The sequence below is a fragment of the Amborella trichopoda genome, chromosome 2, assembly GCF_054954075.1.
Source record: "Amborella trichopoda isolate Santa Cruz 75 chromosome 2, AtrichopodaSantaCruz75HAP2 v2.0, whole genome shotgun sequence".
NCBI lineage: Eukaryota > Viridiplantae > Streptophyta > Magnoliopsida > Amborellales > Amborellaceae > Amborella > Amborella trichopoda.
The window spans coordinates 38713409-38728625 of NC_142337.1; the positions used below are offsets into that span (position 1 = coordinate 38713409).

At 35.8% G+C, this 15217-nt stretch overlaps 1 protein-coding gene across 3 annotated transcripts; it reads left to right on the plus strand.

The window, feature by feature from the left end:
- The first annotated feature begins 2797 nt into the window (after nucleotides 1-2797).
- On the plus strand, nucleotides 2798-14660 carry LOC18421502 (nuclear transcription factor Y subunit C-4). Of its 3 annotated transcripts, XM_088860076.1 has the most exons (4): nucleotides 2798-2903; nucleotides 3611-5045; nucleotides 13169-14094; nucleotides 14171-14660. In XM_088860076.1, the coding sequence occupies exons 3-4, from the start codon at nucleotides 13256-13258 to the stop codon at nucleotides 14172-14174; spliced, it is 843 nt and encodes a 280-aa protein (XP_088716202.1). In that variant the 5' UTR covers nucleotides 2798-2903; nucleotides 3611-5045; nucleotides 13169-13255; the 3' UTR covers nucleotides 14175-14660. The 3 variants fall into 3 exon arrangements, with proteins under 3 accessions (XP_088716202.1, XP_020532230.1, XP_088716201.1); XM_020676571.2 differs by lacking the exon at nucleotides 3611-5045; XM_088860075.1 differs by having other exon boundaries at nucleotides 3611-3650; nucleotides 13169-14231.
- The last annotated feature ends 557 nt before the right edge of the window (nucleotides 14661-15217 follow it).

Consider the following 15217-nt stretch of genomic DNA (forward strand, 5'->3'; position numbering starts at 1 on the left):
AGTGGATAAGATTGGTATGGAGTCAGTGAATGAGGAGGAGGGGAGGGCGAGTTTAGTTTTCGGATGAGTGGGTTGTCGAAAAAGGAGGTGGAATTTATGAAGGGCATGTGCTTTGTTATGAGGAGTGAGGTGGAAGGGTTGAAGAGAGAGAATGGGGTGATGAGAGAGAGTATTGAGAGAGAGAATGGAGTTTCGAGAGAGAGACGGTGATGGGAGAGAGAGAGACATTTATGGAAGAGAGAGATATAGAGTTTTACAGTGTCATTTTAGTGTTTGTTTGGGTCAAAAATTTATGGTTAAAGAGATCCAGGGGGTTGTAAGATAGAAAAAATGAAGACTTTTTGCTTAGAAGTAATATTTTCAATTCTTGGGTCTCATGAGATATAGAAATTAAAAATAGAGGATAAAAGGATATTTTTCCTTTTATATAATATAATAACATAAATACTATATAATATTATATTATATATTATAAATAAATATTATATTTATATATAATATATAATATTATATTAAATATTAATATATATTAATATAATAAAAAATATATATATATATTTAATAATACAATAAATATATATTATATATAATATATAATCAATATATACTATATAATATAATATAATATATAATAATATACATTAAAATATTATATTATATAATAATACTAATATTATGTATTTATATTAAGGTGCGGTTTGTATAGAGCCTAAACAATCAAATTAGAGCCTACCTTCAAATAGTGTCGAGAATGTGGTTTTAATACGGGAATTCTTTGTGATAGCTTTAAAATATATTTTTATATTTGTTTATAAAGTTTAACGCTTAAAAAATAGTGTAGATCAACAAATCTATGAAAACTTGAAAATCTTGAAAATTGATGGTAAAAAAATGCGTCATAAAATGCACTATTTCCAAAACTTAAAGTCCATTTTTTTTTTCCATATCCATACATCTTGATGTCGAGATGATCAATTTAAAGATATTTGAGCATCAAAACAACTTCTTCTAGTGAAATTTTTGATGTAGGCTCAAAATTTAATTGTTTAGAGCCCCGGGCTTTATATAAACTTTTCCCTTTATATTATGCATAGTGAATAGTGAATAGTTAATAGTGATCAACAAAAAAGTTATGAAAGATTAAGTTCCTAGCCTACTAGGAGTTTAATCTTTCACTTTTTAATAAAGGAATGAGAACTTTTGTCGAAAGATTAGTTTTTGAACTTTTCATGAAAAGTATGACACAAACGCATAACTTTTTCAAAATCTGAAAGAATACTTTTAGAAAAACAAAGACACCCTTAGAGAATCTTTTAGGTGCACCTTATTTTAGTTCTATAAACTTGACAAACTTTTTTAATATCAAGCAAAAGGGGAGAATTTTTTTTGGAAAAAGTTTATTTATGTTTGCAATCTTAAAATGTAGAACTATGGTGCACCTAAAAAATCCATCGTAAAAGATTTTTTTGAAGTTGAAAAACTCTCTGATTGATCATCTTTACACTGAGATGTATGAATAAGAAAAATAAAATAGATTTTAAGTCTAAAAAACCAGGCATCTTGCAACACATTATCTAGACTGTCTATTTTTAAGATTTTTCATACATTTATAAATCTGCTTGATTTCAACCATTTTTGGAGTTTAGCATTTTATAATAGTCTAAAATGGATTGTTACACCATCCTAAGATTTCTTGATATTAGAATTCACTGTTGGAAAAACCGGACGATCTAATTGCTAAGCACCTTATATAAGAACCGACCAGTGGCTAGTTCCGGTTTTGGGCGGTTTTGGTTATCGACTGGTATTTTTTTAAAAAATGTATAAAAATTTTCAAAAATAAGGAATTTTGTTTGCAATGCATATTTTAATATTCTTTACGTTACGGTAAAAATTAAAAAATTTTTTAGTCATTAATACTCACTTTTAAATTTGGGAAAAGTTTATATAAAGCCTAGGCTCTGAACAATCAAATTAGAGCCTACCTCAAAAATTTCACTGGAAGATGTTGTTTTGATGCTCAAATATCGTCAAACTGATCATCCCGGCATTAGGATGCATGTACTTGAGAAATAAATGAATATCAAATTTTTGAAATAAGTGCATCTTGTAATGCATTTCTAGACCGTCAATTTTTATACTATTCAAGTTTTCATAGATCTGCTCGATCTACAATAATTTTGAAGCTTTTAATTTTATAATTAAAGATGAAAATATATTTAAGGCTAGTTAAAGATTTCCAGTATTGAAACCACATTTCTCCATACTATTTGAAGGTGGGCTGTAATTTGATTGTTTAGAGCCTCGGCTCTATACAAATCACACCCCTTAAATTTTTTCATCGTTTTTAGAAATTTTTTAAAATACCTTTAGGCACAAATCCATATGTTAAAAGTCATTTTTTCTCTTAATTTTCAATTTCATTTGAATGTGTTTTGTTTTAATCATTCTCTATAGCTTTTTTTATATTTTAGTAGAATTTTTTTTGGTACTCTTTATTAATTCTTTCAACACTTTTTACACCGCCTGGGACTTGTGTGGTTAGAATGATTGAATCAGCCGATTTACTGATTAAACCGATTGAAACGTTTCCAGGCCCATGTTCGGTTAACCGTTCCGATATGAATTTGCTAACAGCACTAAAATTGCATCTCATCATAAAAGTTTGGGTCTGCTCCTTAATTTTGTTATTTTTATTTTTATTTTGTTTTATTGCAATGAAGCTTGTTTCAGAAGTCAGGGGCACCTATTGTAATTCTTCTCACATAATTTGTCGGACATATTTGCCGTGATAATTGCAGAGATAGAAAGAGAGAGAGAGAGGAGTATTTTGAGTTTAGTTGTAGTAGGCAGGTAGGAAGTAACAGGATTTGTGTTGGTAAAGCAACAAGCACTTTGACAAGGTTAGTTTCTCTGTCTGTATTGTGATCCTATTCCTTCCTTTCTGAGATCCTTTACTAGTACATGTCCTTTTTAAGTGTTCAAGATGCATGCGGTTCTCACATGCTCCATTTCTAGGGTTCTCTCTCTGTATTTCAAATTTTTTGGATATTGTGAAATTTTCTTTTAGGACTTTTTATTCTGAAAATATTTGTATTTCTCCATTCTTTGCCTTTCTCAAATTCTCTATCTGCTCTTGTTTTTTTTTGGAGAAATTATCTGCTCAATTTTCTTTTTTCTTTATATATGAATGTATGGATGATTTAATGTAAAATACATTTATAAGTTTATTTATTTTACTCCATGAATTCTTTCTTTATAAAGTTCTTGAGTTTGTATGTGAATGATTGCATGTCATATGCTTTCTTCTGTGCAGTGGAAGTTTGATAATAGATTGCAACATAACAACAGGTATTAAAATATTTACTGCCATCAAGGGTAAGGCTAACCATAATAAAGTGAGTGAATATGAATAAATAACCACAAGTTTGTTGCATTTTTCGAAATTGCTATAGGAGTCTCTGTAAGTTGAAAAATATGGAATTAAAAGAAAAAACTATAAATGATGTTGTGTCTATTATTCTTTTTTAGGAGACACCCACTGGGTAGGCAGTGGCATAATATATACAATTATAAGTTTGTCTTTAGTTTCTTCCTTTGTTTCTTGCAGGAGCATGCGAGTAAGCGGCCTTCATCGCATAGCTTCTTACGTAAAAATGTTTATGCCTCATTTTTCTCCCTAATGTTGAAGTGTGACCATGGATATTGCCCACAAGGATTTCAAGAACATCACACTTGAAATATGTGGTGTATTATTGAAGAGAATGATTTATGCATAGTTAGCAATACCATCTTTTTCTTTTTCTTTTCCTTTTTATGTTGTCCTTTAAAGAGTCAACAATACTCCCAATTATTTTAAGAACTGTTTCCGTAAATGCATTTTAAAAGGTGTATCTTCGAAGTAGTAATAGAACTTTTTTTTGGAATAAAATGAAATATTTCCATACTCTGCGTAATTTAAAAAGAAAGCATTTTAAGAGAACTTGTACAAAGAATATTAATCCTCCTTGTTGCATAAATTTCTATCTTTATGGTATGTTTGTGCTTTGATCTTTATATTTGAAAGTGATGTTCCTTGGGCACCATAGCTCGTCTTGTATGCTTGGAATCATCACCAGCATGGGTATCCCCCATTTATCAACTTTGTTTAACCTCTTTCTTGTTTACCATCGCCTACAAATCACTCATCTAGCTGCAATGAAGAAAACCAGTTTCTAGGTCTGACTTGATATCTTCCTACGGACCTCACTAGCAATGCCCCCAGGTCTTCCAGGATAATATTAAAATTTCCTTTTGCACCCTTTCTTCTTGGAACATTCCTTTTCAGCACTGCCCAGTTTGGCCTTGGCACCTAAATACCATTCTCACAAGGACTTAGATCCATCTCCTTAATGCCTTGTTCGTATAATAGTATAGTACTCCATGTAGATTTAGGCCATGGGGTTGTCATTCTCTATTACCTGGGTAATTGATGCTGCAGAGGAATTTCATTTTGAGGCTGTCCTCTATTAAGTTCTGGATGTTTGCGTGGCTGGGGAGGGTTTTAGCTGGAATGGTGTGAAGTCCAAGCAATGGGTGGGTGTGAGGGGGTCAAAGGTTGGAAGCTGATTCACAAAAAGGTAATGATATGAGGGTGGATCATTGATTAAAAGATCACTGTGCTGACTTGGGAACTCCCCAAGTAAGATTGGATCGGACTGGCAAGTCTGGAGACAAAACCAAGGACTTGCCCCGAGTATCACCTGGCTTTGGTATATTTTCACAGAATCAGTCTAGTTGTGTTCAACTCGGACTCGGACTAGGACTAGGATGATTCGGTCCAGGTCACTCGGGCTCAGAACGCTGGCAGGTTGAAGCCCACATCCTGGTTTTCCAACACTGGGGAGGATGGATGGTCATCAGGTTTTGAAGAGAAGGGAGCAATGGATGTTTAATGGATGGTCTCCTGGAAAATTCTAATGAGGCATTGAAGCTGCAACAGAGGGTTCCAGAGAAAGCAAAGTGGCTGGATCAAGGCCTAAGGCAGATTTTTTGGAGAAGAAAGGGTAATGGCATAGTCTGCCTTTTTGGTTCTTGTCTGGCATAAATGTTTAGGCCATATCCTTATTCCTCCTTCCAAACATTCTCTAGGTTTGTCATATTGTCCTTCATGGTTTATAACAGATGCCCAACATCACCAATCTGTGTGTTTCAAGTTAGAGAAATGACTCTGTTTTCTTTGTATTTTCTAAGGTATAGGAGGCAGAAGTTTGAAAAATTGAACTTTTCCTCCATGTTTTAAAAATTGACCCCATCATTCTTTTTCTATTTCTTTCTGAAAAATGTTTGTATTTTATAATTTCATAAATGAAATATAATGGTGGTTTCTAATTCCCAAAATGAATGCCATGGCCAAAATAAGAGACACTGATTGTTCATTGCTTAACTTGAGATTTTTCAGCAAATATCAATCAAGGAATGGTACATGGTTGTTTCTTTTCACATATTTCTTTGGATATCAATCAAGCAAACTAAGCATAGGTACCTCTCAGGTACCTATGCTTATTGAGGTACCTATGCTTAGTTTGCTGATTTCATTCACTTTTCCAGTTTGGAAAACAGAACTTAATTATATGTGATGTATGCGTATTTTGTAGATTTAACACAGGATTTTTCCATTGTTTTGTTGTGCTTTCTCTTGTATGGAATATATCTCTTTCTTGCGATTTATTTTATCATGGATTTTTCTTTTCAAAATATTTAACTGGAATTCCTTTTTTCTAAGATTTAACCTTATTCTCATGTTGGTCACAACTCACAAGTGATGATGTGACATGTATTGCAATCATGGGAATTGTTAATTGTTCATCTTGCAAGAAACAAAGTTAGTGTAGCTAGTGGTGTACTATATGTTCGTTAACTCTTGGTTTTGTCTATTGCAATGGTAATTTGGCTTTTGTAATGGTCTTTTCCTTTGAAAATAGAGTGGACTGTGTTGACATTTGACCCATTTGTTAGATGAACAATCATATTAGATCTTTGTTCAAGTCGAGATGCAACATTCATTAAAAATACCTATGTATTAGTTAATGCATAGTAAATTCATTTGGATGTACATTATGGTTGCATATTTGCAACTTTAGGGGCTGGATTTATTTGGCGGAGTAGAGTTTCTTGGGGATTTAGAGGTAGCAAATTTTGAATAGCTATTACTTTGAACCACTGCCTGCAGTAGGATTGCCAAATCTGATTTTGAAGTTCACATGTAATGATGTCTTCAAAGATCCAGGATTGGAGTAGTTTTGGGCTTTGATAGTGAATATTTCAATAAAATATCTAGTATCTCGCAAATATTAGATACAAGATATCACTTATAGTGGATTCTTAGGATGTCCATCTATGTACCCAATTTGTATATTTTGATTTTCACTCCAAATTGGCTCACTTTTGTCAGTTACTAAGTGATGATGTGGTTCCCAAGACCCTCAAGGAAGGGTGGTGAATGTAGAAGAAGACCCATTATTCTAAAACTTGCTTGTGTTTACTCGGAATCGGGGGAGTTACTTGGATTTGGCACTCTACTGAGTCTGAAACAGGGTACATAACATGTACCCTGTATATACATGTACAGTACTAGGGTTAGCAATTCGAGCTAAAATTGAGTCATGGGAAGATTTTAGCTGATCTAGCAATTCGAAACAGTGTATTTGAGGAGGGAGGGCGGGGGGAAAGATCTGAGAGTTTTTGACATCAAAAAAATTGGTTAAAGGCTTTCGGTTGATTTTGAAAAATTGCAATTTCTCCAATCAATGGTCAATATTTGAGGAAATTTAAGCCGTAACCCTATTTGTGTTTTCTTAATCCAACCATGGGCTTGATTTTCACAAGAAAAAAAAAAAGGATTTGAGAAATTTCAAACACAGATGTACTATTAATCCAAAATTTTCAAGAGTTTGGATCTCCTAGATCGGAACTCAAAATTGAAAACCCATCAGGCGGTTTTGATTGGGTTTATGTGAGGAAGCGTTGACATGGATTTCAGACATTGATTCACACCAAGCGTGAAGATTGGGGATCGATATTGAAATTTTGGGTATGTTTCATTTTTTTTTTCGATTTAAATTCTTAAAATTGTTATATTTTTTGCCACTTCAATTGCAGTTTATTTTGTCTTTTTTATAATTTTGATAATTTTTTGTCTTTATGATTTATCATTTTTTTCAGTTTTTTCTACTTTTTTAAGCCAATAAAATTTTTTCTTCTTTTTTAGTTTTATTCTTATTCCATGTTTTATATACACACTATCTGATTTAGTAAGAAAATTTTCAGTTTTTTATTTTTTTCTATTTTTTCTTCTTTTCCACAATTTTGAGTAGTTCTTTTCATATTTTATGGGCCTTTCTCAAGTTTAGGCAAGTCTTTGGTGAGTTGACTTGGACTTGCCCAAGCCATTCGGCTCTGCATGGGCTCAAGTACCTTGGTTGAACCGTGTTTTAGAACATTGAGAAGAACCCACAAGCTCAACTAGAGGCACCCGAGATGGGTGTTGGTCCCACTTGAGTCCAAAAACTCCAGTTCTCTATATTTAGGGTTCATGTTTTTCTTTTTTTTTTTATTAATATTTTATGTTTTGTTTGTTTTGATGGGTGTCCATTTTGATTTAGGATTTGAGTTCTTTATGTTTGTTCCTAAGTGGAGTACGTTTTCTTTATTGCACTTCCTTACTCTTCCTTTAAAAAAAAAAAAAATTGTTTCCTAACTTGGCGAGATTTCTTTATGTTCGATGGATTTCCTTTTTTTAGTAGAATAATAGAAGTCAAATTGGGATTACTTGTCATCCAAGTATGATTGGAGTATGATTCTAGCAGTAATATGAATATATGCATGGGACTATGGTGGAGGCTATGCTTTGAATAAGTTAAATTACTCCGGCAAGATTTTTGGTGGTGTTGATTCCATTGTTGAGGTGTTGACTTCTTAAACCATCTTTGGTAGTAATTCCGCTAGCCCTAATCTTGGTGGTATGATTTCATTGAAGGTCATTTCCGTGGCTTTCTCTCTCTGTCTGTCCATTCTCTACCCCACACGCTTGTACCAATTCTTCTTTATTCCTTCTCCAAGACCATCAAAGTTGTCTCTCTCTCATCCCAGCACCACCCACCCCCCCAACATCTACCCATGCCATCAAACTCTTAACAATCATCACAATCTTCTGTTTACCATTCTAACCTTAAAATTAGTTCATTTTCTGCCATTTGGACCCCAACTACAACCCAAACCGTAGCTTAACAACTAATCTCTAGCCTACCTATGCCTCCATGCCAAACCCCAAATCTCTAAATTCCATGGACTCCCTTATAAACCCTAAATTCCATCTAGACTCCCATGCTAAACCCTAATTTACCCTAAACCCTTGCCATAAACCTATCTTTTATATATTTCGAACCTAACCGTAATCTGGAACCAAAAACTAGCTCTACTGGTGTAAGATCTTTCTGGTCCTACATCACATAGCCTCCCTATCTTTTGGTGATTCTCCTTTCATGTGGGCATACACCCCCATCAAATTGGGTTAAGTGACTCCACTTCTTTATATATTTATATTCTTATTCCTTTAGAAGGAAATGCAGTAGCGAATGAATCCGACTCGTATGGGGGTTGGAATGAAAACTTGAATTTAATCTTAGTTTAGTATAGGGAAATTATCGCTAATGTACCTTAATTCTAATAAAATCGCAAAACAACCCCCAACTTCTCAAAACCTCGCCCACACCCTTTTTCTTAATTTTTGGGATTTTTTGGACGAAAATACCCTTTACGGTAGTCTTTCTACTGTAATACATTTTGAATATATTACAGTAGAAAGACTACCGTAATAGTGTGAAGATACATTACGGTACTTTGAGTACCGTGATGAACATTACTGTAATTTTAATACTGTAAAGAACATTATGGTACTTTAATTACCGTAATACATAAATATATTCTTCACGGCATTCTTAGTACCGTAATGCTTTGAAAAGCTTCAAACCAAAGCTAATATTAGGGCTACCCCTCTTCTCTCGGGCTCTGCGAAATCAAAACCCAGGGGCACCTTTTTTTGGCAAAATCCCAAAAATTTCTCTCTAATAATGCATTTTCAAATAAATACATAGCAAAATTGGAACAAGTTCGAGTTTTTTTTTTTTTCTTAATGTATATACTGTATATAGTTTATCCACCACCATGTGGGTATTTTGCAGAGAAAAAACAATGGTTCTACAAATTGTTATGAAGTGTTTTCATACAATCTAAACATCTTTCATGAATCAAACAACTAATTTTTCAAGAAATGTACAATTTGAGACTGCAAAAAAACAATTTGAGACTGCAAAAAAAGCGATGACATATGTTATGAAGTGTTTTTCGTCAAGAGTGGAGTCCTAGTGTTGGTGTTCTACAGAGAGATCAACCTCTTGCAGATGTCCAAAGAAAGGCCTTTGCTTTCTTATACATCACCAAAATTTGGAGGTGTTTTGTAGGGACTATGCAAAATCGATTAGAGTTTGGAACGAGAATGGGTTCTTCTGGCCTTGGGTCGGTGTTTTTGTGCATAAATTTAGCAGGCATAGTGCATTTATGGAGAAATGTAGCAGAGGTTTTGGCTGAGGTCACAGGTGTGTTGCGAAAGAGAGTACAATTTGGTGGTGAACTTACTTGGGGTGGAGTTCTGGGAGAATGCGGACGAATTTCAGTACATTTTGTTAAATTGTTTTTGAATTCCTAGAGAGAGAAAGAGACTCAGGGTGGGCCAGCCAAGACAAATTTGCTCTTGCTCCATTTTTTTTCTCTGCAAAATACCCACATGGTGGTGGGTAATCTGTATATGGTATATACATTAAGAAAAACAAAAAAAAAGCTCGAATTTGTTCCAATTTTTCTCTGTATTTATTCGAAAATGAAATATTAGAGAGAAATTTTTGGGATTTTGCGAAAAAAATGTGTCCCATGATTTTGATTTCGTAGAGCCCGAGAGGAGAGGGGTGGCCCTGGTATTAGCTTCGGTTTGAAGCTTTTTAAAGCATTATGGTACTAAGAATGCCGTGAAGAATATATTTATGTATTATGGTAATTAAAGTACCGTAATGTTCTTTACGGTATTTAAATTACCATAATATTCTTTATGGTACCGTAATGTATCTTCACACTATTATGGTAGTCTTTCTACCTTAATACATTCAAAATGTATTACGATAGAAAAACTGCCGTAAAGGGTATTTTCGTCCAAAAAATCCCAAAAATTTGGAAAATGGGTGTGGGCGAGGTTTTGGGAAGTTGGGGTTGTTTTTGCGATTTTCTTAATATTAAGGTATGTTGGCGATAATTTTCCTTTAGTATATGGTCACATACTTTATATGAAGGGATTGTATACCATGAGACCATTTGACTTTGACATAAGGTGGTCACAAATCCTTACAACCATTTGATGTGAAATTTGAAAGCTTGAATGTGTCACAAAGTTCGAGAAAATTTCTTTTGAAGTTTGAGCTTGATCAATGGAATAATTACAGCCACCCAATTGCACATCCAATGGTCAAGATTAATGTGACCACCTTGTATCAAAAGTAAATGGTCTCATTCTATACTTTCCCTTATATGAATTACTAACGGAAAAGGTGACTAAAACAAACATATTACATGCAGAAGGTAAAAAATACTTTTGCACAAATGCATGTTCACAATAGAAAAAATACTGCCCTTGCACTTTTTAAATATTTCAGGGCCGCCCTGAACTTCTCCTTTTGGGGTTTTAACTACATCAACACCAAGAAATTATTATAGCATATGGGTAATACGGACAACCTGTGGAATGACACTCCTTTGAGAGGTGCTTTTGTAGGAAATATATGTTGATTCAGGAGGCACCAGAAGTAACACATGTTAGATTCCTCTTTTTTTTACCTTTGCAAATAGTCAGTTTATTTGGTAAGTCTCTTGGAAGCTCCACTCTTCTATCCGTGGAAAGAAAACTTTCACATTTGATGTATGTACAATTCTTTGAAGTTGTGCATGCAAATCAATTGCCTCATTGCAGATTAATCCTCAAACATTTGCCCTGTTTTTTTTTTCCTTAGTGTTATTGAAAATGCATTAGCTGTTGTAAGGCAAACACTAGCACTTGAGGTTTCTCTAACCTATTTTGGGAAACTATCCATCAGAGGTCATAATATAAATTTCATTTGTATATGTCATGTGACTGAGGGTATGGGAATGGCCCTTGATAGAGCAAAATGACAGAATAAGATTTGTGTAGCTGATACCAAATAGTTGGGATAAGGCTTGGATGATGATGATGATGTGTTTGTCATGTCAAGAATTTCTATTTGGAGTCCTAAAATTGGAACCTGGTTACATAGTTGTGGATATCTTAGGGAAATTTCAAAGGCGATCTTGTGTTGCTTTTTGCCACCAACCTGACTGTATACCATTTCTAGTCCTGCTTTTTCTTTTGTCTACGACCTGCAGTCCCCTTCTTTCTGAAATTCTGATCTTCCCACGTTCCACCTTTCATTAAATCTATTCATGACTGCTTGACAGTCTGCCCATTTGGGTTTATTATTTTTCTTTCATGTGGCAGAACAGCAATGGTTCAAAGTCTTCAGACAGATAATCTGTTCTACAGTTCTCACTGATTTTATTAGATGCATTTGGGTTTCAACTGTTGGGTTGAAACTCTTTGGGCATTTCCCAGATGTCGCTTTCTAAATGCCCAAGTGCAGCATCCAAATCTGTAATTTTCGTCTCTCTTTAATGTCAAATATTTTACTAAGTCAATAGAGAGAAAAAGGGATTACATGATCTTATGGATAACTTTGCGAACTTTTTGATGTACGCTTTTGATAACTTTGAGAACTTTTTGATGTACGCTTTGGATAACTTTGAGAACTTTTTGATGTACGCTATTGGCTAATGGTTCTTCTTCGTCTTTTGTTGAAGATGCACATTTTTCTCAAAAGATCAGATGGGAGTTTTTTCACATTTTTTAAAACGATTTGTGTAGATGGATTCCTTTAATTCTCAAGTATGTCAATGAGCACTTGATAAGATGATAACGCTATGTTTCATTTTCATGAAATTGTGAAGGACTCAAATTTAATATGGAAAAGTACTGTGTCTAGAGAAATAGCACAGGACTTTAGATCTGCTTCATGGCAATTGAAATTCCTTCTTATCCTAGTGAAGACTCATTTGTATTTCTACTTTATTTGTGTCGCAACGTAAATGCCTCCTGACATTTCTGAAGTGTTCCTGCAAGCTGCTGCGAGGGAGCTACAGGAGCACTTCTTTATTATGATTCAACTGATTGTGTTTTTGTTTGAACTTATAGCCAGACTTCGAATGGACCATGCAATTTCTGCAAAGAATATTTAGCTAAATGTCTCGGTCAAAATGAGAAACAATTCAATGATTTTTTTATCCAAATTACATCAGTTATGATAACACAGCATGTAACATAGTAATCTATGTTTTCGATATTTATTTGTGTTATGCATTAGGTTTGTGATGATACCTGAATTTGGAACATGCATCGCAACCAATGAGTTCAGAAAAGCTAAAATATAAGTTCTTTGTAGGCCTTTTGCATGTGGGTCCTCTGATTACACTTCTCAAGGTTGGCTCTACATGCTTTTGCTGTAAATGTGGTTGCTGATGATATTAGGCAACAGGAAGAATTTCTGGCCCACTGACTGGTTTTCTTCATATACAATAGTTGGCACACTTTTTTTCTCTAAAACATTGTCAAAATTCAGTCATGGAAAAGTAATTGGTGAGCATTGGCCTCAGCTAGAAAAGTGTGGAGCCCCCTCATTTCTCCATATTTTAGATGATTTGAGGGGGTCTAAAATCTACAAATTTATCCTTGATGCCAATATCAAGATCATGAAAAAAATGAATTTGGAGCCCGATAAATTCTCCATGTTGAATGCCATCTCAAGATCTTCCTGGGTGTACAGTTCTACTATCCAGTGGTTTAGCTCCACTCTTCTTGGATTACAAATGAATTTATCAATTGATCTGTACTGTGGTGATACATTGATAACTAGGTTGTATCCATTGAGAAATTTGATTTTAACAAAGTTCCAATTGATTGCTCTGATTCTAAATATGTACTGATCATAACTCTGGAGATTCAATGGTTTCTTTTCAGTTCAATGGATGAACAAAAAATGAGCATGAGACAAAACTAGATCAAAGTGCAACACATCAATTACACTCTCTACAACAAAGAGGGAGAATGGATCAGTCAGGGCAACAACAGCAACATCAGCCGCAGCAACCAGTCATGGGGGTGGTGAGTGGGGCTGCTCAAATTGCATATGCTGCCCCTCCCTACCAACCTGCCAACATGGTTGGCGCGCCTGGTGCTGCTCCTTCCCCTGTGGGCGCCGCCGGCCAGCCCCCCTCCTTCCCCACCTCCCCCGCCCAACTCATGGCGCAACACCAACTCGCATGCCAGCACCTTCAACACCACCACCAACAACAACAAGCCCAACAACTTCAAGCCTTTTGGGCGAACCAGATCCAAGAAATTGAGCAAACCACTGACTTCAAAAATCACAGCCTTCCCTTAGCGCGCATCAAAAAAATCATGAAGGCTGACGAGGACGTTCGTATGATATCCGCTGAGGCCCCGGTCATATTTGCCAAGGCTTGCGAGATGTTCATCCTGGAGCTCACCCTTCGCTCTTGGATCCACACTGAGGAGAACAAACGCCGAACCCTGCAAAAGAATGACATAGCAGCTGCTATTACTCGCACGGACATCTTCGATTTCCTGGTCGATATAGTACCGAGAGATGAGCTGAAGGAGGAGGGAGGGCTTGGAGTTGGGAGAGCAGGGCTGCCGGGTGGACCCAGTGATGCAATGGCCCCCTATTACTATGTGAGCCCACAGCAGGTGCCTCAAGTTGGTGGGGCACCCGGGATGATTGTGGGGAAGCCAGTGGTGGACCAGGCAGTGGCTGCAGCTTTGTATGGTCCTCGTCCGCCAGTGGCATATGTGCCGTGGCAGCAGCCACAGGCACCGCAGCAGACACAGGGACAGACACAGCAACAACAGATGCCTGATAGTGGGTAATGAAATAATGCATTGTCTTTTTGTGCCGTTTTTTTTTTCCAGAACGAGTTAGTAGTAGTGGTACTTGTGCAGTTGAAGGTTCTGTTTAAATGGTGTTGGAAGAGTGAATTGTATCGCCTGGTTGCTTTGTTGATGGTGGTGGATGGGATGTGTTTGGTGGGTTTTGTGGATTTTGGAGGCTATTATGTTGATGATGAAGCATTTGCAGCGCGGGGGCTGATCGGTGTTGTTTGCATGTTGAAAGGTACAGTAGATGATGTGAAGAGACGTTAACTGGGTTTTAGATTGGAATGTTGGTTTGATGTCCCATTTTGTTGCATCTTGAACTGATATGTTCTTTTTATTGCTTTGTGTGGTTTTTGCACATTGCGTCATGCCTGAGAGTGCTTTGAGGTGTTGCTAAGAAGTTGTGTGTAGTTTATGTATTTTTTAATCATACTCTAGTTTCCAGGTTTCTGGTTTTCTGGTGTGGAACTGTGAATGTCTACATATTCAAACAGGTGGAAAGTGGCCACTTTTGTATGGGGCATTTCTTATTATGATAAATGGTTGATTCAAAGTATGTCTATTGCCTTGTGCTAAAGTATAGTGTGATCCGTGCAGCATGCAATGTGTGTGGTAATGCAATCTCAGCCATCCGTTGCAACGGATGGCCAATGATGGTCATTTCAACCGTTTGTTAATGACAAGATAGGGATTTTGTTTGTGTGCCATGCATCAGTGTTCAAACTCCTCGGATTTGTAATGTGGTTCCTATTGCAGTGGCTCTTTTGATACACTTCGATACTATGGGAATACTCTATGGGCCCTAAGCATTTCAGATGTCAAAAACTATGGAGGTCCAGGCATGACACCCTATGCCATGCACTTCTTGTTTGCTTCTTTTGTAATACATCTTTCCAAAGACCCTATTATTTAAGTTTTTTGATATCAACGAGAGGCAATCGTCTCTCTCTAAAAACTTAACACGAGAGGAGAGATGATTGGGGGTGGGAATGGGTTGGCTCAGGTTGGGTCAACCTTGATACATACCCGACCTGACTAGGTCTAGGTCTAAGTTAGACTCAGACCCATTGGGACGGGTTGGGTCCAGGTCTATAAATAAAATATCATTTTTAT

What these genes read in the sequence shown, in the direction of transcription:
- LOC18421502 (XM_088860076.1), top strand. Translation starts at nt 13,256, where the DNA reads ATGGATCAGTCAGGGCAACAACAGCAACATCAGCCGCAGCAACCAGTC.